The sequence below is a fragment of the Dama dama genome, chromosome 20, assembly GCF_033118175.1.
Source record: "Dama dama isolate Ldn47 chromosome 20, ASM3311817v1, whole genome shotgun sequence".
Taxonomy (NCBI): Eukaryota; Metazoa; Chordata; class Mammalia; order Artiodactyla; family Cervidae; genus Dama; species Dama dama.
In genome coordinates, this window is record NC_083700.1 from 68,860,949 (window position 1) to 68,886,211 (window position 25,263).

General features: G+C 36.2%; 1 protein-coding gene across 1 annotated transcript in view; it reads left to right on the top strand.

The window, feature by feature from the left end:
- LRRIQ3 (leucine rich repeats and IQ motif containing 3) overlaps positions 1–25,263 on the top strand; it is a 199,303-nt gene that overhangs the window by 72,812 nt on the left and 101,228 nt on the right. Inside the window, exon 5 of the mRNA XM_061121611.1 lies at positions 1,160–1,313. Coding sequence (XP_060977594.1) covers positions 1,160–1,313 — 154 coding nt within the window. The remainder of the gene's footprint in view (positions 1–1,159; positions 1,314–25,263) is intronic.

A 25,263-nucleotide genomic window follows, 5' to 3' on the forward strand; every position in this document is an offset into this window, starting at 1 on the left:
TCCTCTCTTAAAAATTTTTGAATAATGATTGGTTACTGAATTTTATCTAGTGCCTTTCTGCCTCCATTTATATATTTTTACATTTTCTCTCTGTTATTTATGTAATGAGCTTTGTAATACTTAATCATAGTGTTCTCATTATTCTTTGCTTACATTGCTGGATTCTTTTTACTCATGTTTAGAATTTTTGCATCTGTTCTCAGAGATTAGATTGGATATGATTTTCTTCTTATTGCCTCATTGGACTGAGCAGGGCTTTGAGTACCATGTTGAATAGGTTGGGTGAGAGATGTTATCCCTTGTTTTTGATCTTATAGAGCTAATGTTTAGTATTTTATTATTACAATATTAATTTGTTGATGTCATTTATCTAGTGATATTTTGAATACATTAAGTTAAATAAAACATAATATAGTCATCTTTTTATCTGCAAGAGGTTGGTTTCAGGACCTGCTGGAAGTACCAGAATTTGCAGATGCTCTAGTCTTTTACCCTTGGTCCTGTATACCTGTGGTTTTTGCAGTGTGGTAGATTCAACCAACCAAGATAGTATGGTACTTTTTTTATTGCAAAATAATTCATGAATAATTGACTCATGTAGTTCATACTTGTGGTGTTCATGTGTCAACTGTATTAAAAATAATCTCATCTATTTCTTTTCACTGTTTTCTAGTGTAGCTAATAGAAACTTTTAAGTTATTTTATGGCATACATTACATTCTTGTGAACAGTGTTGCTGTAGAGTAGTATTCCTAGGTGGAAATAAGTTATTTCTTTTTTTTTTTTTTTGGAAATAAGTTATTTCTTAAATGGAGAAGGAAAGTAAGAAGAGCTCACATTGGTTATCTTATATCCCTATAGATAATTTAGTCATGTTCTCTCTGACATTATATTATAAAATGCATAGCCAGGTGTAGTTTGATAATTGTTTGGGCATTCATATCACCAGAGATTTCTCAACACTCATTCATCCCTTGATGAATGTTGATGAGAAAGTCCTAGAGTGCCTAAATAGTTTTATATAGTAATAATATGAAAACAAGTATATTAAATTTACCACTATGTTTTCTAAAATGTAAGTGAACTCATAAGTAGTTTTCTCCCACATTTTTTGGCAAAAAGACTAAACAGCAGTTCCCCCTTCCTCCCTTATATTCAGCCACTTGTTTTTGTATAAAAAACATGAAAAACCCATTAGTGAATGTGAAAAAAGATGGATTTACAAGCACAAAGGATTTGATGATAAACTCTTTAAGGAACTCTTTTTTCAGCCTGGAACTAATATAACAGAAAAGTTTGCACGTTGGAAACATGTAAGTACAATTATTTTCTTATGTTTCTTTTTTATTGCTATTTTTATTTATTTTTTATTATGTTTATTTGAAATATTGTTAAGATACTATAATTATAGTTTATATTGTATTAATGATTTCTTTAATCTCTGTTAATATCTTCTATCTTGTTAATATTCTTAATATTTTTGTGATATGATAAAAGTCATATAGTATAAATATAATTTTTGTGGTATATTAATCACTCCAAAACTAATTTGTGCTTTGTATATATGTTTTCTCTTATTAATTATTGCAACTAATTGTTAATAGTGATATAAAATCTCTTCTCAGTAGCTGAAAGCATAAATAAATATTTAGTTTATTAAAGACTGATAATTGTATATATAACAAAATATTCACTGAGTGATGTATGCTAAATTATATATTGCTTTAAGGACACAATAAAAATAGAAAGAAATTTGTATTTATTGAGTGCCTACTATGTACCAGGCACTGTGCTAGGTATTTTGCATGTGGTAGGTAGTTTATTCTTCACAATACTGTTATATAGGTACTTTTACCTCTTTTTTTTTTATAAATAGGGAAACTAAAGCTCAGAGGGGTCAATTAACTTGCTAAAAGCCAGACAGATAAGTGACATTGCTGGGACTTAACTCGGAGATCTTCTGACCTCAAAATTTGTGTCTTTTTTTATTTTTTAGAGTTTTGCTTTGAACACTAGGTAATTGTAAAAATGAAAACTTGGCATTATAGTATAATTAACTGAAATGAACTTTTTGTGAATTGTAAAGCACTGTTTGGTATGTAAACTCCTTCATATTTGCAATTGTACCTGAGTAGCCTAAGCTACAAATGTTTCTATTCTATTAACATAATTAGAAGAAAATAAAAAATGCTCAGACTGCAATTAGTATGATCTCAGTGTAATTGAGGACATGTGTTCTAGACACAGTAGATATAGTAACGTCCTCAGTCCCTTAAATCCTGCCAAAGTTTTTCCATTGAATAAAAGGATAGGTTTTAAAAAGCAGATTATCCTATTCAAAACATTTTCCTCACTAACACTCAGTGCCAACTGTATTGATTTACTCCAGATGATAGTATGCACTGTAAAGATTATGTGAAACATCTTTTGGCTCTCTGTAGAATATAAACTTACTAATTTCAGCATGTGACGTGCTTTTTATATGCTTTATATAGAGAAGACTTTCACTGATGTTGTATTCTGATATCCAAGTTGGATATGGATATGTTGTATACTGATAATCAATTTAGGTATGCCAATAGCTAACAACCATATGTGAATACAGATCCATATATACATATATTCATATATAATATGTTGTGTTATAGCAAACAACTATTACAGATACATAAATAGGAATAGTATATATTATAAAGGTTATGTTATTTAATACCTATGAAGATATGTAAAATATACAATTTTGGATCTTTGGAAGTATTTTGAATATTACAAATCTTTTGCTAAAATATATTAATTATATGGAGTTTTCTAAAGCTCCTTGATGTTAGTGATTCTATTAACCACATCCCTGATAATGTCATTTATTAAAAACTATTCTTTATAGACTTACCCTTTTTCACTGCTTCTAGCTACCATTCATGGACCATTATTCACAGAACATTATTGAAGTTGTCTCAAAGCTCACTTTCTTTTTTAAATGTGTTTTCTGCTGGGCTGATCCTTCATGGCTGTTCAGGCTTTTCTCTAATTGTGGTAAGCCAGGCTACTCTTCCTAGCAGTGTGTGGGCTTCTCGTTGTGATGGCGTCTCTTGTTGGAGACCATCGGCTCTGGAGTGTGTGGGCTTCTGTAGCTGTGTCCTGTGGAATCTCCCTGGGTCAGGAATCAAACCTGTGTCTCCTGCACTGACAGGCAGATTCTCCACCACGGAGCCACCAGGGCAGACCAAAGCTCACTTTCCTAAAGTAACTGAAGTAATTGTTCTCTGTAAGATTCATCTTTGAATCTATGCTTTTTATATAAAATTGCCATTCCATCTTCTGTTAGTTTCATTTTTAGTCTTTTCTTCAGCTCACTCTGTTGATATATTATTCTTTTATTATTTTTACTACTCACTTGTCTAGTCATTATTGACTTGGTTTGTTGGAAACTATAGTGAGAATAATTAATACCCTAGAGTGCCTAAGAGAACATAGCATCCAGAAAACACTAAAGAAGTTAGGGAGTAGGGAAAGGGGAAGGCTTGAGAAAATATCAGCATTTTATAATGGAAGCTCATTAGAAAAATATACTGAGTAAAGTAATGGAAAGGGTTAATCAAGAATGGAATTCAGGTTTCAGTAATTAGATAAAGTAATCATTGTCTGAATCTGCTCCTGTTTTGAGATGAAATGTGCTTAGTCTCCTAAGGGCTTAAAATTTCTGATATTTATGGTAACCTAAAATGGAAAGAGCCCAGTAGTGAGTTCAAGTCACATTCATTTAGGAAATGCTGTGTTTTAAAGCCAGAAGTCCCTATAAACACCCAGAGTTCATGGTGCAAGAATAAACTGTAAATGAGATGCAGAACCAAAAATCAGAAGCTATGATAAAAGAATCTGAAAAAAAAAAATGTATTTACATAGAAGAAATTGAGAATCTAAAACAATTGCTATGGACATTATTTGTCCCTGGCTTACAGATTTTCATCAGAGGGTAGTTTTTCTCCTGTTACTGAATAGACCAACATAAATATAGAATTTGGTGGTAATTAGATCAAGCTTTAGGGACATTTATATATTATTATGGAGAATTTTTTGGAAAATCTAGATATTATTATGATGAATTTTGCTGGGGCACCCAAAACTATTTGAAATCTGCTTTGGCACAGTCAATCCTTTTACTCAAAAGTTACCAAGGAGAGTATATCTATAGAAAGTAATAACAAACAAAGCAGTTCCTAACTGAGGCTTTGATCTAAAATTCAATTGCAATATTTTAGTAACCTGGGCTACACTATGAGATATTCTTTGTTACCTATGCTTTTTTATCTTGAATAGTTATTTTCTATATTGCAAACATGAATTTTAGAAGGGATATAGTATAAGAGAAAGTCACACTCATTCTAACCTAAAGGATAAAGATTTGGAGTCAGGGAAAGCAATTTGTCATGTATTTCTTTCAGACTAGCTTTGTTGTTGTTCAGTTGCTCAGTCATGTCCAACTCCTTGTGACTGGATGGACTGCAGCACAGCAGGCTTCCCGGTCCTTCACCACCTCCTGGAGCTTGCTCAAACTCATGTCCATTGAGTCGGTGATGGCGTCCATCCGTCACATCCTTTGTCATCCCCTTCCTCTCCTGCCTTCAGTCTTTCCCAGCATCAGGGTTTTTCCAGTGAGTCAGCTCTCCCCATCAGGTGGCCAAAGTATTAGAGCTTTAGCTTCAGCATCAGTCCTTCCAATGATTATTCAGGGTTGATTTCCTTTAGGATCGACTGGTTTGAGCTCCTTGCAGTCCAAAGGACTCTCAAGAGTCTTCTGTAATACAACATTTGAAAGTGTCAGTTCTTCAGAGCTCAGGCTTCTTTATGATCCAGTTCTCACATCCATACATGACTAATGGAAAGCCATAGCTATTCAGATCTTTCTTGGCAAAGTAACATCTCTGCTTTTTAATATGCAATCTAGGTTTTCATAGCTTTTCTTCCAAGGAACAAGCATCTTTTAATTTTATGGCTACAGTCCCCATCCACAGTGATTTTTGAGCCCAAGAAAATAAAGTCACCATACCCATTGTTTCCCCATCTATTTGCCATGAAGTAGGATGGGAGCAGATGGGACCAGAAGATGGGACCAGATGCCCTTTCTTAGTTTTTTGAATGTTGAGTTTTAAGTCAGCTTTTTCACTCTCCTCTTTCACCTTCATCAAAAGGCTCTTTAGTTCCTTTTTGCATTGTGCCATAAGATGGTATCATCTGCATATCTGAGGTTGTTGACATTTCTCCCGGCAATCTTGATTCCAGCTTGTGCTTCATTCAGCCCGGCATTTTGCATGATGTACTCTGCATATAAGTTAAATAAGCATGGTGAAAATATACAGCCTGGATGTATTCCTTTCCCAATTTGGAACCAATCTGTTTTTCCATGTTCAAGTCTGGCTGTTGCTTCTTGACCTGCATACAGGTTTTTTTCAGGAGATGGGTAAGGTAGTCTGGTATTCCCATCCTTTGAAGAAATTTCCACAGTTTGTTGTGATCCCCACAGTCAAAGGCTTTAGCATAGTCAATGAGCAGTAGTAGATTATTTTCTGGAATTCTCTTGCTTTTTCTGTGATCCAACAGATGTTGGCAATTTGATCTTTGGTTCCTCTGCCTTTTCTAAGTCCAGCTTCTACATTGGGAAGTTCTCAATACACATACTGTTGAATCCTAGTTTGAAAGATTTTTGAGAATTACCTTGTAGCATGTGAAATGAGTGTAATCGTGTGGTAGTTTGAACATTCTTTAGCATTGCCATTCTTTAAAATTGGAATGAAAGCTGATCTTTTCTGATCCTGTGGCTGAGTTTTCCAAATTTTTTTGGCCTATTGACTGCAGCACTTTAACAGGATCTTTAGAATTTGAAATAGCACAACTGGAATTTCATCACCTTCACTAGCTTTGTTCATAATGATGCTTCTAAGGCCCATTTGACTTCACACTCTAGAATACTTGGCTCTAGATGAGTGATCACACCATCGTGGTTATCTGGGTCATGAAGATCTTTTTTCTATAGTTCTTCTGTGTATTCTTTCCACCTCTTCTCAACATCTTCTGTTTCTGTTAGATGCATAGCATTTCTGTCCTTTATTGTGCCCATCTTTGCATGAAATGTTCCCTTGGTATCACTAATTTTCCTGAAGAGATCTCTAGAAGGGGAAGAGATCTTCCCTTTCTATTGTTTTCTCTATTTCTTTGCATTGTTCACTTAAGTCTTTCTCATCTGTCCTTGCTATTCTTTTGAACTCTGCATTCAGATGGGTATATATTTCCTTTTCTCCTTTGCCTTTTACTTCTCTTCTTTTTTTTTCAGCTATGTTTAAGGCCCCCTCAGACAACCATTTTGCTTTTTTGAATTTCTTCTTCTTGGAGATGGTTTTGATCACTACCTCCTGTACAGTGTTATGAACTGTTTGGCCCATAGTTCTTCAGGCACTCTGTCTATCAGATCTAATCTCTTGAATCTATTTGTCACTTCCACTGCATTATTCTAAGGGCTTTGATTTAGGCCATACCTGAATGGCCTAGTGGTTTTCCCTGCTTTCTTCAATTTAAGTCTGAATTTTGCAATAAGGATTTCATGATCTGAGCCACCGTCAACTCTCACTCTTGTTTTTGCTGACTAGATAGAGCTTCTCCATCTTTGAGTACAAAGGATATAATCAATTTGATTTAAGTATTGACCATCTGGTGATGTTCATGTGTAGATTCTTCTCTTGTGTTGTTGGAAGAGGATGTTTGCTATGACCAGAGCATTCTCTTGGCAAAACTCTGTTAGCCTTTGCCCTGCTTCATCTTGTACTCAAAAGCCAAACTTGAGGCCTATTACTACAGGTATATCTTGACTTCCTACTTTTTCATCCCAGTCTCCTGTGATGAAAAGGATATCTTTTGGGGGTGTTACTTCTAAGGTCTTGTAGGTCATCACAGAACCTTTCAACTTCAGGTTCTTTGGCATTAGTGGTTGGGGCATGTACTTGGATTACTGTGATGTTGAATGGTTTGCCTTGGAAATGAACCAAGATCATTCTGTCATTTTTGAGATTGCACCCAGATACTGCATTTTGGACTCTTTTGTTAACTTATGAATAGGGCTAGTCCATTTCTTCTAAGGAATTCTTGCCCACAGTAGGAGATATAATGGTCATCTGAATTAAATTCGCCCATTCCAGTCCATTTTAGTTCACTGATTGCTGAAATGTCAGTGTGCACTCTTGCCGTCTCCTGTTTGACCACTTCCAGTTTACCTTGATTCATAGGTTCCTATGCAGTATTGTTCTTTACAGCATTAGGCTTTACTTCCATCACAAGTCACATTCACAACTGGGCATTGTTTTTTCTTTGCCTCCGTCTCTTCATTCTCTCTGGAGCTATTTCTCCACTCTTCTCCAGTAGCATCTTGGGCACCTACCAACCTGGGGAGTTCATCTTTCAGTGTCATATATTTTTGCCTTTTCATACTGATCATGGCTTTCCCAAGTCAAGAATACTGAAGTGGTTTGCCATTTCCTTCTCCAGTGGACTACATTTTGTCAGAACTCTCTACCATGACCCATCCATCTTGGGTGGCCCTACATGGCATGGCTCTTTGTTTCATTGAGTTAGACAAGATTGTGATCCATGTGATCAGTTTGATTAGTTTTCTGTGATTGTAGTTTTCATTCTATCTCTTCTCTGATTGATAAGGAAAGAGGCCTGTGGAAGCTTCCTGATGGAAGGGATGGACTATGTGGAGAACTGGGTCTTACTTTGGTGGGCAAGGCCATGCTCAGTAAATCGTTAATTTTTTGCTGATGGGTGGGTTTGTGTTCACTCCCTGTAGTTTGGCCTGAGTGACCTACTTCAAAAGGACTTATACAGGCAAGTCTGACTCAGTCTCTTGTGGGGTCACTGCTCCTTTCTCCTAGGGCCTAGTGTGCACAGGATTCTGTTTGTGCCTTCCAAGAGTCTGTTTCCTCAGTCCTTTGGAAGTTTTTTAATCAAAATCTCATTTGCCTACAAGTATAATTCCCCGGAGGTTCTCAGTTTCTTTGCCGGATCCCCGGGTTCAGAAATCTGTTGTGGGCCTACAACTTTCATAGCAGTGTGAGAACTTCTTTGGTATAATTGTTCTCCAGTTTGTGGGTCACCTGCTTGGCGACTCTATGGTGGGGCTAATGGCGACCTTCTCCAAGAGGACTTATGCCATACCCTGCGCCTTCCAGGACTGCTGCTACCTTAAGAACCCCCGTGGTCGGCCACTGCTGACACGTGCCTCCACAAGAGACACTCAAATACTCAAAAGCAGGTCTGGCTTCGTCTCTTGTGGTGGTCACTGCTCTTTTCCCTGAGTCTTGATTTGCACAGTGTTTTGTTGCACCCTTCGAGCAACTTAGTTGCCTCCTCTCCTGTTGCCCTCATAACCTCACATCTGAAGCTTCCTTAAGCTGGTTTAGTAATATGTTGTTCAGTAGGAAAGGAATCACCTAAGAGGTAAGAAACCATGATGGCCTGGAACCTTTACTCTTAAAACCTCCTGGAAAGGAAGAACATTCTATGTGTTGTGGATCTCTATCTTCTTTGGCAGCCCAACTCCTAGAATCATACTCTAATTTTTTCTTAGGACTTCAGCAATAGTCTCCTGCCTTGAGGCATGGATATTGGAATTTCAAACCCTTTATCTTGACTCATCTTCTGGAGAGAGTGCATATGTTCTCCCTAGTTATCAGCAAAACGAGGAAAAAGATCAATAGGGCAATCCAATCAGTTTCTCTGGAACAAATTTCTTACTTTGAACTACTTCTAACACAATGAATGTTCACATCTTGTTCTCCTTTGTGGCATTATATAGTTCCTGGAAACATAATATAATATAGGAGTCATCTACACTAAGATTTGCTTTAGAACTGTTAATTTGTTTGAATTCTAAGATACTTTTATTGATTTTCCTTTGCTTCCAAAGATTTATTATCATAACTAATACAGATGAAACTATTACATTTCATGTGGAATATTATTTCTGTAAAGTAAAATAGAGCAAATTATACTCAAATTTAATCCTCCTGTGAACCCTTTCCATTGATTACTGTTAAATACAACACATACATACACATACACACACACACCCCTGAGGTTGTTTAATGTAATTTTTAATAGGGTTCAAAAATATAAACTGACTTTTTAATTATATCACATATGCATTAAAAGTACATGAAAATCCCAACCATCAATATGTTAATTGTGAATATTTAAGAGGCAGAATGTTATTACTCCTTTCTTTCTGACAATTTTGTATATTCTTTTTTCTAATTGAAATCATGTTTTATTTATATAAGTACAAAGTTTTTGCATTATGTATAAAAACATTTTGTCTCCATTTTTTATAATATAAGTATAGAAATACTGCTTTCAGGAACCTATATTTTGTGTTATATTCCACATTAACAATTCTCTTTTTTTAGTTAAACATTTTCTTTAGAGCATTTTTAGGTCCGTAGCAAAATTAGTAAAAAGTAAGGAGAGTCTCTATGTACTGCCTGTCCCCGCATATGTACAGTATCCATTATCCACATCCCATACCACAGTGGTATATTTGTTACAATCAATGAACCTACATTGACACAACTCTATAATATTATAAGCCAAAAAATGCTGAAAGTACTTTTGACCTTTTCTTTGTTTAGTTTAACAGTAAATTATATTAAAAAGTATTGAGAAGGTTGATCTTATATCAGATTTAGAAAATATGGAATGGGTCACTTTATTTTATTAAGTGGCTTGTTTAAAAATCTTATGGATAGATATTTGATTTTTTGAATTTCATTGTTTTGTGAAGAGATTTTCTTTACACTAGGAACTGACCTTTGTTATCATGAGCTTCTGGGATGTTTTACTAACTTATTTAAGTCTTAAGAAAAAAGCTTTGTAATAACTTCCTTACATCTTCTCTAAGAACTGCTCTTTGTTATTGCCTAATAGTAATTTTCAGGCCCCGTCAGCAAAACAACTCATTTCAAATGGGTATTTTTTGAATACTTAGAATGCCCTTAGCACTATAGCAAATTCTAAGACCTTAAAAATTGCCATCAAGCAATTACTATCTGGAACTTTTGCGGGGGTTGGGGGTGAGAATAGGAGAAACTTACTGGGTAGAGACTGATGATGTAATATGTAATTGAAAGATGTATGCAGATTCAAAGCGAGTTTCATCAGTTGCCTGACTGACATCTAAAGGTCTGATCAGAGGAGTTGGAGTTGTGGGAAATAGTGGCTTTTAGGGTAAGATAGAAATATGAGATGTTTATCAGAAGAGTCTCTTAAAGGTAGACACTAGGGCTACCAGGAGTTAAGGACAGTTTAAGTTTAATTCACCCTTCTTTTGGGAAAATGATAACTTACAAGTGAAGCTATAGCTTACTGACTTAGCACATAGGGACTAACTTTATCTTTTTTTTCTTTTTTCAGTGAAGTATTTATTTATTTAAATATATAGATTTATTGAAGTATAGTTGACCTACAATGTTTCAGGTGCACTGCAAGCTGATTCAGTTACACAAATACACATATATTGTTTTTGAAATAATTTTCCATCATAAGATATTACAAGATATTGACTATAGTTCCCTATGCTATACAGTAAATCTTTGTTGCTTGTTGCATATCTATTTTTTAATTAGAAATCTAGCATTCTAGTCAAACTAAGTCAAACAAGTAGAATCAAAATGTCATAATATTTTAATCAGGCAAAAATTCCTAAGTTTTCTGAAATATATATATTATAAATATATATATATATGTATATGAAAGTTCTACTACACTTGATAAAGACTTAAAAAAGAACATCAAAAAAAATGAGATGGAGAAATTTTAGAACATAAACTAAATGAAATGGGAGCGCTAAATATGAAATAGAAAAAGTGAAACAAACAAACTAGACAAAAGTGAAAGATCATCATATAGTCCAGTTGTTTTTAAACATGACTGCTCGTTAGAAACATATCTGGAACTCTAGAGGAAAAAAGCAAACCTTTTTTCTAAAGAAAAAAAAAAAAAACCCTGAGTGTTTGTATTTTTCAAAAAATTTCAATATAATTCTGATATGCATCTGGATTTTAAAAAGTGATTACAGGTTTTTCTGTTAGATCCTAGTTTTGGTGATATAGAGTTTTATTATTTTTCTGTTGACCCATCATGATACAATGGTATTCAGTGAGTAATAGTTACATAATCACATTAGTTAAAGATGTTTATCAGTTTTCACAATCAATAGCCAAACAAAAAATAAAAGATAATTACAATTGCAAGCCATAATGGAAATATGGTTAACAATATAAAATAATTACATACAATTTGGAAGGGGGTCAAGCAGAGTAATGTGGTAAGTGAAAGTGCATACATGCACATGTGTTCATCTACCCAGTCAGTCTATGGCTTTTGTTTGGTGCATTTAATCCATTTGCATTTCAGGTAATTATCAATATGTGTATGTATCCTTTTACTGTTTTCTTAATTGTTCTTGGTTTATTTTCTGCAGGTCTTTTCCTCCTCATGTGTTTCCTGCCCAGACGTGTTTAGTTCCTTTAGCGTTTGTTGTAAAGCTGATTTGGTGGTGCTGAATTCTCTTAATTTTGCTTAACTGGAAAGCTTTTTATTTCTCCATCAAATCTGAAGGAGAGTCTTGCTGGGTAGAGTATTTTTTGGTTGTAGGTTCTTCCCTTTTATCACGTTAAATATATCATGCCATTCCCTTCTGGCTTGTACAGTTTCTGTTGAGCAATCAGCTGATCAACTGATGGGAGTCCCCTTGTGTGTCGTCATTTTCCCCTTGTTGCTTTTAATATTTTATCTCTGTCTTTAATTTTTGTCAGTTTGATTACTATGTGTCTTAGTGTGTTCCTCCTTAGGCTTATCCTTCCTGGGACTCTTTGTGCTTCCTGGACTTGGTTGACTATTTCCTTTCCCATGTTAGGTAAATTTTCAGCTATTATCTCTTCAAATAATTTCTCAGGTCCTTTCTCACTCGCTTTTCCTTCTGGGACCCAAATGTTGAAGTGTTTAATGTTGTCCCAGAGGTCTCAGGCTGTCTTCATTTCTTTTCATTCTTTTTTCTATATTCTGTTCTGTGGCAATGATTTCCACTGTTCTGTCCTCTAGGTCAATTATCCATTCTTCTGCCTCAGTTATTCTGCTTTGGCTTCCTTCTCATATGTTTTTCATCTCTGTTTATTTGTTCTTTATTTCTTCTAGGTCCTTGGTAAAAATTTCTTCCATCTTCTCAATATTTGCCTCCATTCTTTAACTGTGATCCTGGATCATCTTCCCTATTCTGAATTCTATTTCTGGAAGGTTGCCTGTCTCCACTTCATTTAGTTGTTTTTAAGGGGTTTTGTGTTGTTCGTTCATCTGACACATAACTTTCTACTTTTTCATCATGATTAACTTTCTGTAATATGGTTTTTGTTTTAGCTGCTGTGGGATTGTGCTTCTTCTTGCTTCTGTCTGCCCTCTGATACATGAGGCTAAAAGGTTCCTATAAGCTTCTGAATGGGAGGGACTTGCTCTGGTGGGCAGGGCCTTGTTCAGTAAAACTTATCAATTGATGGGTGGAGTTGCACTCTCTCCCTGGTAGTTGTTTGGCCTGAGGCAGGCCAGCCCTGGAGTTTAGGGTCTCCATGGTAGGGTGAGATGTTTCCCCATCTATTTGCCATGAAGTGATGGCACTGGATGCCATAATCTTAGTTTTCTGAATGTTGAGTTTTAAACCAGCTTTTTCACTCTCCTCTTCAATTTTCATCAAGAGGTTCTTTAGTTCTTCACTTTCTGTCGTAAGGGAGGTGTCATCTTTGTATCTGAGGTTATTGATATTTCTCCTGACAATCTTGATTCCAGCCTGTGCTTCATCCAGACCAGCATTTCCCATGATGTACTCTGCGTATAAGTTAAATAAGCAGGGTGACAATATACAGCCTTGACATACTCCTTTCCTAATTTGGAACCAGTCTGTAGTTCCATGTCTGGTTCTAACTGTTGCTTCTTGACCGCCATACAGATTTCTCAGGAGTCAAGTAATGTCGTCTGGTATTCCCACCTCTAAGAATTTTCCACAGTTTTTTGTGATCAACTCAGTCAAAGGATTTGACATAGCAACTAAAGCAGAAGTAGTTGTTTTTCTATAACTCTCTTGCTTTTTTGACAAACCAGCATATGTTTGCAATTTGATCTCTGGTTCCTCTGCCTTTTCTAAATCCAGCCTGAACGTCTGGAAGTTCATGGTTCATGTACTGTTGAAGCCTGGTTTGGAGAATTTTGAGCATGACTTTGCTAGCGTATGAGATGAGTACAATTGTGTGGTAGTTTGAACATTCTTTGGCATTGCCTTTCTTTGGAATTGGAATGAAAACTGACCATTTAAGGTCATGTTCCACTGCTGAGTTTTCCAAATTTGCTGGCATATTTAACAGAATCAATTTTGGGGATTTTAAATAGCTTAACTGGAATTCCATCACTTCCACTAGCTTTGTTCATAGTGATGCTTCCTAAGGTCAACTTGACTTCACATTCCAGGATGTCTGGCTCTAGGTGAGTGATCACACCATCATGATTATCAGGGTCATGACGATCTTTTTTTGTATAGTTCTTCTGTGTATTCTTGCCACCTCCTCTTAAGATCTGCTGCTGTTAGGTCCATACCATTTCTGTCTCTTATTGTGCCCATCTTTGCATGAAACTTGGTAGAATAATAATTAACAAATAGTGTTGAAATAATTTAGTTGCCATATATAAAAATATAAGGGATTTTTCATTTCCTGGAAAATTATTTTTTTTTTCAAAATTTAAGTATATAGTTTTCTATATATAGTTCTTTCATTTCTTTACATAGATATACTCCTAAGTATTTTATTCTTTTTGTTGCAATGTTGAATGGTATTGTTTCCTTAATTTCTCTTTCTGTTTTCTCATTGTTAGTGTATAGAAATGCAAGAGATTTCTGTGTGTTAATTTTTAGCTCTAGTAATTTTCTGGAAGAGTGTTTAGGGTTTTCTATGTGGAGGATCATGTCGTCTGCAGTGAGCGTTTTCCTTCTTCTTTTCCTATCTGGATTCCTTTTATTTCTTTTTCTGCTCTGACTGCTGTGGCCAATACTTCCAAAACTATGTTGAATAGTGGTGGTGAGAGTGGGCACCCTTGTCTTGTTCCTGACTTTAAGGGAAATGCTTTCAATTTTTCACCATTGAGGATAATGTTTGCTGTGGGTTTGTCATATATAGCTTTTATTATGTTGAGGTATGTTCCTTCTATTCCTGCTTTCTGGAGAGCTTTTATCATAAATGGATGTTGAATTTTGTCAAAGGCTTTTTCTGCATCTATTGAGATAATCATATGGTTTTTATTTTTTAATTTGTTAATGCGGTGTATTACATTGGTTGATTTGCGGATATTAAAGAATCCTTGCATTCCTGGGATAAAGCCCACTTGGACATGATGTATGATCTTTTTAATATGTTGTTGGATTATGTTTGCTAGAATTTTGTTAAGGATGTTTGCATCTATGTTCATCAGTGATATTGGCCTGTAGTTTTCTTTTTTTGTGGCATCTTTGTCTGGTTTTGGTATTAGGGTGATGGTGGCCTCATAGAATGAGTTTAGAAGTTTGCCTTCTTCTGCAATTTTCTGGAAGAGTTTGAGTAGGATAGGTGTTAGCTCTTCTTTACATTTTTGGTAGAATTCAGCTGTGAAGCCATCTGGTCCTGGGCTTTTGTTTGCTGGAAGATTTCTGATTACAGTTTCGATTTCTGTGCTTGTGATGGGTCTGTTAAGATCTTCTATTTCTTCCTGGTTCAGTTTTGGAAAGTTATACGTTTCTAAGAATTTGTCCATTTCTTCCAAGTTGTCCATTTTATTGACATAGAGCTGCTGGTAATAGTCTCTTATGATCCTTTGTATTTCAGTGTTGTCTGTTGTGATTTCTCAATTTTCATTTCTAATTTTGTTGATTTGGTTCTTCTCCCTTTGTTTCTTGATGAGTCTGGATAACGGTTTATCAATTTTATTTACCTTTTCAAAAAACCAGCTTTTAGCTTTGTTGATTTTTGCCATGGTCTCTTTTGTTTCTTTTGCATTTATTTCTGCCCTAATTTTTAAGATTTCTTTCCTTCTACTAACCCTGGGGTTCTTCATTTCTTCCTTCTCTAGTTGCTTTAGGTGTAGAGTTAGGTTATTTATTTGACTTTTTTCTTATTTCTTGAGGTATGCCTGTATTGCTATGAATCTTCCCCTTAGCACTGCTCTTACAGTGTCCCATAGGTTTTGGGTTGTTGTGTTTTCATTTTCATTCATTTCTATGCATATTTTGGTTTCTTTTTTGATTTCTTCTATGATTTGTTGGTTATTCAGAAGCGTGTTATTTAGTCTCCATATGTTGGAATTTTTAATAGTTTTTTTTCCTGTAATTGAGATCTAATCTTACTGCATTGTGGTCAGAAAAGATGACTGGAATGATTTCAATTTTTTTTAATTTACCAAGGCTAGATTTATGGCCCACAAATAGATGGAGAAATATACTGTGTTCATGGATTGGAAGAAACAATATTATGAAAATGACTATACTACCCAAAGCAATCTATAGATTCAGTGCAGTCCCTATCAAGCCACCAATGGTATTTTTCACACAACTAGAACAAATAATTTCACAATGTGTATGGAAATACAAAAAATCTCAAATAGCCAAAGCAATCTTGAGAAAGAAGAATGGAACTGGAGGAATCAACCTGCCTGACTTCAGGCTATACTACAAAGCCACAGTCATCAAGACAGTATGGTACGGGCACAAAGACAGAAATATAGATCAATGGAACAGAATAGAAAGCTCAGAGATAAATCCATGTACCTATGGACACCTTATGTTTGACAAAGGAGGCAAGGATATACAATGGAAAAAAGACAACCTCTTTAACAAGTGGTGCTGGGAAAACTGGTCAATCACTTGTAAAAGAATGAAACTAGAACACTTTCCAACACCATACACAAAAACAAACTCAAAATGGATTAAAGATCTAAATGTAAGACCAGAAACTATGAAACCCCTAGAGGAGAACATAGGCAAAACACTGTCCGACATAAATCACAGCAGGATCCTCTATGACCCACCTCCCAGAATATTTTAAATAAAAGCAAAAATAAACAAATGGGACCTAATGAAAGTTAAAAGCTTTTGCACAACAAAGGAAACTATAAGCAAGGTGATTATGGTTTCTCCCTCAGATTGGGAGAAAATAATAGCAAACGAAGCAACAGACGAAGGATTAGCCAAAAATACACAATCAACTCATGCAGCTCAATTCCTGAAAAATAAATGGCCCAATCACAAAATGGGCCAAAGAACTAAACAGACATTTCTCCAAAGAAGACATACAGATGGCTAACAAACCCATGAAAAGTTGCTTAACATCACTCATTATCAGAGAAATGCAAATCAAAACCACAGTGAGGTACTATTACACTCCAGTCAGGACGGCTGCTATCCAAAAGTTTACGAGCAATAGATGCTGGAGAAGGGGTGGAGAAAAGGGAACCCTCTTACACTGTTGGTGGGAATGCAAACTAGTACAGCCACTATGGAGAACAGTGTGGAGATTCCTTAAAAAACTGGAAATGGAACTGCCATGTGACCCAGCAATCCCACTCCTGGGCATACACACCAAGGAAACCAGATCTGAAAGAGACACGTGCACCCCAATGTTCATTGCAGCACTGTTTATAATAGCCAGGACATGGAAGCAACCTAGATGCCCATCAGCAGACGAATGGATAAGGGAGCTGTGGTACATATACACAATGGAATATTACTCAGCCATTAAGAAGAATTCATTTGAATCAGTTCTAATGAGATGGATGAAACTGGAGCCCATTATACAGAGTGAAGTAATCCAGAAAGATAAAGACCAATACAGTATACTAACACATATATATGGAATTTAAAAAGATGGTAACGATAACCCTATATGCAAAACAGAAAAAGAGACACGGATGTACAGAACAGACTTTGGGACTCTGTGGGAGAAGGCGAGGGTGGGATGTTCTGAGAGAATAGCATTGAAACAAGTATACTATCAAGGGTGAAACAGATCACCAGCCCAGGTTGGATGCATGAGACAAGTGCTCAGGGCTGGTGCACTGGGAAGACCTAGAGGGATGGGATGGGGTGGGAGGTGGGAGGGGAGATCGGGATGGGGAACACATGTAAATCCATGGCTGATTCATGTCAATGTATGGCAAAAACCACTATAATATTGTAAAGTAATTAGCCTCCAACTAATGAAAATAAACGAAAAAAAAAAAAAAAGAAAAAAAATTAAGTATAGTTAATTTATAAATTAAGCTAGTTTCAGGTATACAACATAATGATTCAGAGTATTTTTGCAGATTGTACTTCATTATAGGTTATTAAAAGGTAATGGATATAATTTCCTGTGCTAAATAGCATATATTTATTGCTTATCTATTTTATCAATAATAGTTTGTATCTGTTAATCCTGTATCCCTAATTTGTCTCTCCTCCCTTCCCTCTCTCCTCTGATAACCACAAATTGGTCTCCTATAACTGTGATTTTGTTTATGTTTTGTATATACTTTTATTTGTTTTAGTTTTTAGATTCCATATATAAGTGATATCATATAGTATTTGTATTTCTCTGTCTGACTTACTTTTCTAAGTGTAATATTTTCTAGGTCCATCCACATTGCTGCAAATGCCAGTATTTCATAAAAATATATAAAGTTATGTTCTTACTACAACTCCAAACTAAATAATCTCCAAATGGAATAGATATTTAAAAGTAAAAATACAAAAGCAATAATGTTAGAATAAAATAATTCATCTTTTTATAATCCTAGAGTTGGGAAGAATTTTTTTTAGCATTGTATAAAGAATAGAATCCCCAAATACTCACTGGTTTGATCACTTTAGAATTAAAATTTTCTGAGCAGAAAATGACACTAATAAATAAAACTAATACACAAATGATAAGCCAGAAAAAAAGATGATAAAGAAAAATTCACTGAAATTATTCCTTCCAAATTAAATGGAGTAAAATTCTATATGACAAGTCCATACCAATTGAACAATGAAAAAAGAATATGAACAAAGAAAAAGATAATATATATGTCACAAAGTGTAAAATAAAAATGGTCACTATAAAGAAGTTATCTTTTATTAATGATAAGTCTAATGTAAGTCAAATTGTCATGTTTCATAATACAACTATATTATCTTATTTGTTTAGACATTTCCAAAGAGTTTAAGGTTTACAAAGTCATTTAAGTTTATAAATTTTTTTTTCTTTTTTTTTTCTTTTTATTTTATTATTATTTTTTTTTTTCCAGTGGGTTTTGTCATACATTGATATGAATCAGCCATGGATTTACTTGTATTCCCAATCCCGATCCCCCCTCCCACCTCTCTCTCCACCCGATTCCTCTGGGTCTTCCCAGTGCACCAGGCCGGAGCACTTGTCTCGTGCATCCCACCTGGGCTGGTGATCTGTTTCACCATAGATAGTATACATGCTGTTCTTTTGAAATATCCCACCCTCACATTCTCCCACAAAGTTCAAAAGTCTGTTCTGTATTTCTGTGTCTCTTTTTCTGTTCTGCATATAAGTTATCGTTATCACCTTTCTAAATTCCATATACATGTGTCAGTATGCTGTAATGTTCTTTATCTTTCTGGCTTACTTCACTCTGTATAATGGGCTCCAGCTTCATCCATCTCATTAGGACTGGTTCAAATGAATTCTTTTTAATGGCTGAGTAATATTCCATGGTGTATATGTACCACAGCTTCCTTATCCATTCATCTGCTGATGGGCATCTAGGTTGCTTCCATGTCCTGGCTATTATAAACAGTGCTGCGATGAACATTGGGGTGCACGTGTCTCTTTCAGATCTGGTTTCCTCAGTGTGTATGCCCAGAAGTGGGATTGCTGGGTCATATGGCAGTTCTATTTCCAGTTTTTTAAGGAATCTCCACACTGTTTTCCATAGCGGCTGTACTAGTTTGCATTCCCACCAACAGTGTAAGAGGGTTCCCTTTTCTCCACACCCTCTCCAGCATTTATTGCTTGTAGACTTTTGGATAGCAGCCATCCTGACTGGCGTGTAATGGTACCTCATTGTGGTTTTGATTTGCATTTCTCTAATAATGAGTGATGTTGAGCATCTTTTCATGTGTTTGTTAGCCATCTGTATGTCTTCTTTGGAGAAATGTCTGTTTAGTTCTTTGGCCCATTTTTTGATTGGGTCATTTATTTTTCTGGAATTGAGCTGCAGGAGTTGCTTGTATATTTTTGAGATTAATCATTTGTCTGTTTCTTCATTTCCTTTTATTTTCTCCCAGTCTGAGGGCTGTCTTTTCACCTTACTTATAGTTTCCTTTGTAGTGCAAAAGCTTTTAAGTTTCATTAGGTCCCATTTGTTTAGTTTTGCTTTTATTTCCAATATTCTGGGAGGTGGGTCATAGAGGATCTTGCTTTGATTTATGTCGGAGAGTGTTTTGCCTATGTTCTCCTCTAGGGGTTTTATAGTTTCTGGTCTTACATTTAGATCTTTAATCCACTTTGAGTTTATTTTTGTGTATGGTGTTAGAAAGTGTTCTAGTTTCATTCTTTTACAAGTGGTTGACCAGTTTTCCCAGCACCACTTGTTAAAGAGGTTGTCTTTTTTCCATTGTATATCCTTGCCTCCTTTGTCAAAGATAAGGTGTCCATAGGTTCGTGGATTTATCTCTGGGCTTTCTATTCTGTTCCATTGATCTATATTTCTGTCTTTGTGCCAGTACCATACTGTCTTGATGACTGTGGCTTTGTAAATTTTTAAAATTAATTATCAAAATGTGACATAATCAGAGCTAAGAGTAAATGAGCCATAGGATATCATTTAAAAGGGAACATTAATAATTTTGGAGCATAATGGAAAGAAAAATTAAAGTAATAGGTCAGGAGCTTATCAGGAAAGGGGCCTGTAGCAAATTTAGCTTAGTTCAAGTCAAGGAGAGAAGAAGCAAAAGGACAGCTTTCTGAATTTGTGCAGTAGGACTGTGGTTTCAGAATCACCGCAAAAACCATGATTGTGCCAGAAAACCTATCCTAAGAAATGGTGATATAAGTGCCTATAGTATGGAAAATGAACTGGATGAGAATAACTTAAGGACATACATTTAAGCCAGTTTTTCTGCTTGTCATAAAATCAGTATTCACCTCTGAGTCAGCTGCCAAAAAAAAAAAAAAGGGACCAAGGAACTTTGAATACCGAAGAGGACTGATCTGAAGGGTGTGTGTTAGCTGCTCAGCCCTGTCTGATTCTTTGCGACCTCATAGACTATAGCCTGACAGCCTCCTCTGTCCATGAGATTTTCCAGGTAAAAATGCAGGAGTCGGTTGCCATTATCTCCACCAGGGGATCATGCCAACCCAGGGATTGAACCCATATCTCTTGTGTCTCCTACAGGGTACCAGGTATCTTTCTAGCCTTTCCATTATATAATTCAGAGAGGAATACTCCTTGCAGTCCTTGGAAATGTGGACACAGTATCTTTATACACAGAGCAAAAGGTAACTTCCACATTGTGTATTTTAACCCAAGAAGTTCTGTGGTTACAGTGCCAGCTCTTCTCTAACTGTTGCCAGAGAGTCAGGATAACATGAAGATAAATGAATATGAACAGCTGAGGTGGAAATATGATTATTAAAAACATTTTTCAATTAGAGAAAAATGGACACTTCATTGAATAATATTAAGAATAAAGGAATTTTTACTTACATTTGTATTTCTATTTGTGTTATAACCCTTATGAGAAAGTCAATGTATTGTATATTACCGTTCTTAGGTATGCATGTGGGATCAACAGAATTGACATTTGCAAGGAGCTGTTAAATGATGCCAAGAGAGTTACCATCTGGCATAATTTATAGGTATCTCTCTTATAATTTTTTCCTAATTTCTATCTATCTCAGGTTTAAGTCACTTCATTCCCCTTTATTAACCTCAATATACAAAGTATTTGCTGAGCAGTACAGGCTTCCTAGGTGTCCCTTGTGGTAAAGAATGCCTGCCAGTGCAGGAGACATATGAGATGAGGGTTTGATCTCTGGGTTGGGAAGAGCCCCTGGAGAAAGACATGGCAACCCACTCCAGTATTCCTGCCTGGAGAATCCCAAGAGAAGACTGGCAGGCTACAGTCCATAGCACTGCAAAGAGTCATACACAACTGAAGCGACATAGCACACATACTCTACTATGAGCACTTCATAGTTCTATTCCCTGTGCCTTTTCCACATGTATTATGCTATTAGGTAAATCATCTACTCAGTTCTCTCATTTTCCTAGTGAGCTCTCTGGTGACCCAGGCAACCCTCAGTTTTACAACTTAAATTATGTATTAATATAGCATTCACTTGCTACTTTTTAAAACTAATTCTGAAATTTCTGCATTTTAAAAATTTTCTTATCATGTCTATGGAGTCAAGTACAGTTTGTGGTGTCACAGGTTTTTCCAGAAAGCAAGTACCATAGAGGTTAAGTGTACAAAAGTTTCAATGGGAAGTAACACTCTTTAAAGGCTTCCCATATGGTGCTAGTGTTAAAAGAGCCCACCTGCCAATGCAGGAGACATAAGAGACACAAATTTGTTCCCTGGGTTGGGAAGATCACCTGGAGAAGTACTTGGCAGCCCACTCCAGTACTCTTGCCTGGAGAATCCCATGGACAGAGGAGCTGGCAGGCTATACTCCACAGTGTCACAAAGAGTTGGACACGACTTAGCATGCACACAGAAAACACTTTTAAAGGAAAATAGAAGAAGAGGAGAGTCAGAGTTTCTGCCAACCAACCAGGAGCTCTGAAGCAAAGTCTGTCTCTATCTGAAAGTCTAATAATGACCAGTAATGGCCAGGTTCTTGTAACACTGCCTTACTCAGTAATCGCCTGAAGCTGGCCCAGAGAATAATATGACTTCAACTTGAAAGCAGGGGTGAACACTGAACAATCGAAACAGCTGGAGCTGTCAGCTAGCCACACCACTTGCATCTGAGTAGCTACAAATGTTGTCTAATATTACCCTACTGTGGCTTTGTCCTCAGTTTAATTCAGTTCAGTCATCACTCAGTCGTGTCCAACTCTTTGCAATTCCATGGACTGCATGACATTATTTGGCCAACTAAGGTCTATCTAGTCAAAGCTATGGTTTTTCCAGTAGTCCTGTATGGATGTGAGAGTTGGAATATAAAGAAAGCTGAGCCCTAAAGAATTGAAGCTTTTGAAATGTGGTGTTGGAGAAGACTCTTGAGAATCCCTTGGACCGCAAGGAGATCCAACCAGTCAATCCTAAAGGAAATCAGTCCCAAATATTCATTGGAAGGATTGATGCCGAAGATCCAACACTTGATCACCTGATGTGAAGAGCTGACTCATTGGAAAAGACCCAGATGCTGGGAAAGATTGAAGGTGGGAGGAGAAAGGGATGACAGAGGATGAGATGGCTGGATGGCATCACTGACTCGATGGACATGAGTTTGAGGAAGCTCTGGGAGTTGGTGATGGACACAGAAGCCTGGCGTGCTGTATTCCATGAGGTCCCAAAGAGTTGGACATGTCTGAGTGAGTGAGCTAAACTGATTTAATTATGTTAACTTATGTACATATGTATTCACTTATGACACTTATATGTAAATCTAACTAATGACAGCAATGATACAAAGCATAAGAGGGAGAAATTAGGATTACTTTCTTATTAAATGGCAATTAATTGTACCTGTGAAGCTGTATAGTGTTAATTTAAGCGAACTTGGATGAGTTGGAAATTTATATTGCAAACTGTGGCAATGATTAAAAATATTTTAATAAAAGATTAAATGGTATAATAAGAAAGGAGAGAAAATGGAATTATATAAAAATGCTCAATTAGAATTACAGAGGTCAGAAATACTATAGAATACAAAAATAAAAACAGAAGAAGAAAGGAACTCAGTAACAAATAGGATAAATATTAATCCAACTATATATATATACACTTTGAATGGTGATCCAAGTACATGTTATAGATAAGAAACTCACTTAAAGTATTAAAGGCATATGTAGATTAAAAGTAAATGGTTGGGAAGGATATACCATGTTAACATTAATCAAAAGGAAATGGAAGCAGCTGTGTTAACTTCAGACAGCAGAATTCACAGCAAGGAAAGTTGTCAGGCAGAGAAGAGTATTTGTTGTTGTTCAGTTGCCAAGTCATGTCTGGCTTTTTGCAACCCCATTGACTGCAGCATGCCAGGCTTCTGTGTCCTTGACTATCTCCTGGAGTTTGCTCAAACTCAATTGCCATTGAGTCGGCAATGCCATCCAACCCTCTCATCCTCTGTTGCCCCCTTCTCCTCCTGCCCTCTGTCTTTCCCAGCATCAGGGTCTTTTCCAGTGAGTCAGCTCTTTGCTTCAAGTGGTCAAAATATTGGAGCTTCAGCCTCAGCATCAGTCCTTCCAATGAATATTCAGGGATGATTTCCTTTAGGATTGACTGGATGGATCTCCTTGCTGTCCAAGGGACTCTCAAGAGACTTCTCCAGCACGACAGTTCGAAAGCATCAATTCTTTGGTGCTCAGCCTTCTTTTTGGTCCAACTCTCACATCCGTACATGACTACTGGAAAAACCATAGCTTTTACTATATGAATCTGTGTTAGCAAAGTAATGTCTTTGCTTTTAAATACACTGTCCACTTTTGTCATAGCTTTTCTTCCAAGGAGCAAGCAACTTTTAATTTTGTGACTGCTGTCACTATCTGCAGTGATTTTGGAGCCAAATAAAATAAATTCTGTCACTGTTTCCATTATTTCCCCTGTTTGCCATGAAGTTGTGGGATGGGACTGGATGCCATGATCCTCGTTATTTGAATGTTGAGTTTTAAGCCAGATTTTTCACTCTCCTTTTTCACCTTCATCAAGAAGCTCTTCAGCTCCTCTTTGCTTTCTGCCATTAGGGTGGTCTCATCTGCATATCTGAGGTTATTGATATTTCTCCTGGCAGTCTTGGTTTCAGCTTGAGCTTCATCTAGCCTGGCATTTCACATGATGTACTCTGCATATAAGTTAAATATGCAGGGTGACAATATATAGCCTTGATGTACTCCTTTCACAGTTATGAACCAATCCATTGGCCCATGTCCCCTTCTAACTGTTGCTGCTTGACCTGCATACAGGTTTCTTAGGACGCAGGTAAGGTCATCTGGTATTCCCGTCTATTGAAGAATTTTGCAGTTTGTTGTGATTCACACAGTCAAAGGCTTTAGCATAGTTAATGAAGCAGAAGTAGGTGGTTTTATTTTCTTTTTTAAAGTTTCCCTTGCATTTTCTATGATCCAATGGATATTAGCAATTTGATCTGGTTCCTCTGCCTTTTCTAACCGATCTTCTACATCTGGAAGTTTTTGGCTCACGTACTGTTGAATCCTAGCTTGAAGGATTTTGAGCATTATCTTGTAGCATGTGAAATGAGTGCAATTGTGCGGTAGTTGGAGCATTCTTTGGCATTGTCTTTCTTTGGGATTGGAATGAAACTGACCTTTTCTAGTTCTGTGGGCTTTCTGAGTTTTCCAAATTTGCTGGCACACTAAGTGCAGCACCTTAACAGCATCATCTTTTAGGATTTGAAATAGCTCAGCTGGAATTCCATCACCTCCATTAGTTTTGTTGGTAATGAGGCTTCCAGTGGCCCACTTGACCTCACACTCCTGGATGTATGACTCTGGGTGAGTGATCACACCATCATGGTTATCCAGGTCATTTAGATCTTTTTTTGTACAGTACTTCTGTGTATTCTTGCCACCTCTTCTTAATATATTCTGTTTCTAATAGGTCCTTACTGTTTGTGTCTTTATTGTGCTCATCTTTCCACTAGACTATGCATTTTCATTCCTAATTGATACAGATTTTCTCCAAAGATTTATAAGGCTTTTTTGCTTATTTTCCAAACTTTCCATTTTTTTTTCCATTTTCTTTTTTTGCTGTAGCTATGACAGACTTGATTTTTCTTTTTAAAAACCTAGTAAGCAAAGTAACTCTATAGTCTACATCAGTTTAAATAACTCAAGTCTTTTGTACTGGTCACTGTATTTGAAATTTTATTTGTTGGAATTTTGGACTTTAGAATGAAGATAGTTTCCTCCAGATAGTATTTTCATTTGCTCTCACCAAGTACCATCAATACTGGTCTAGCTGAAAGTTCAAAA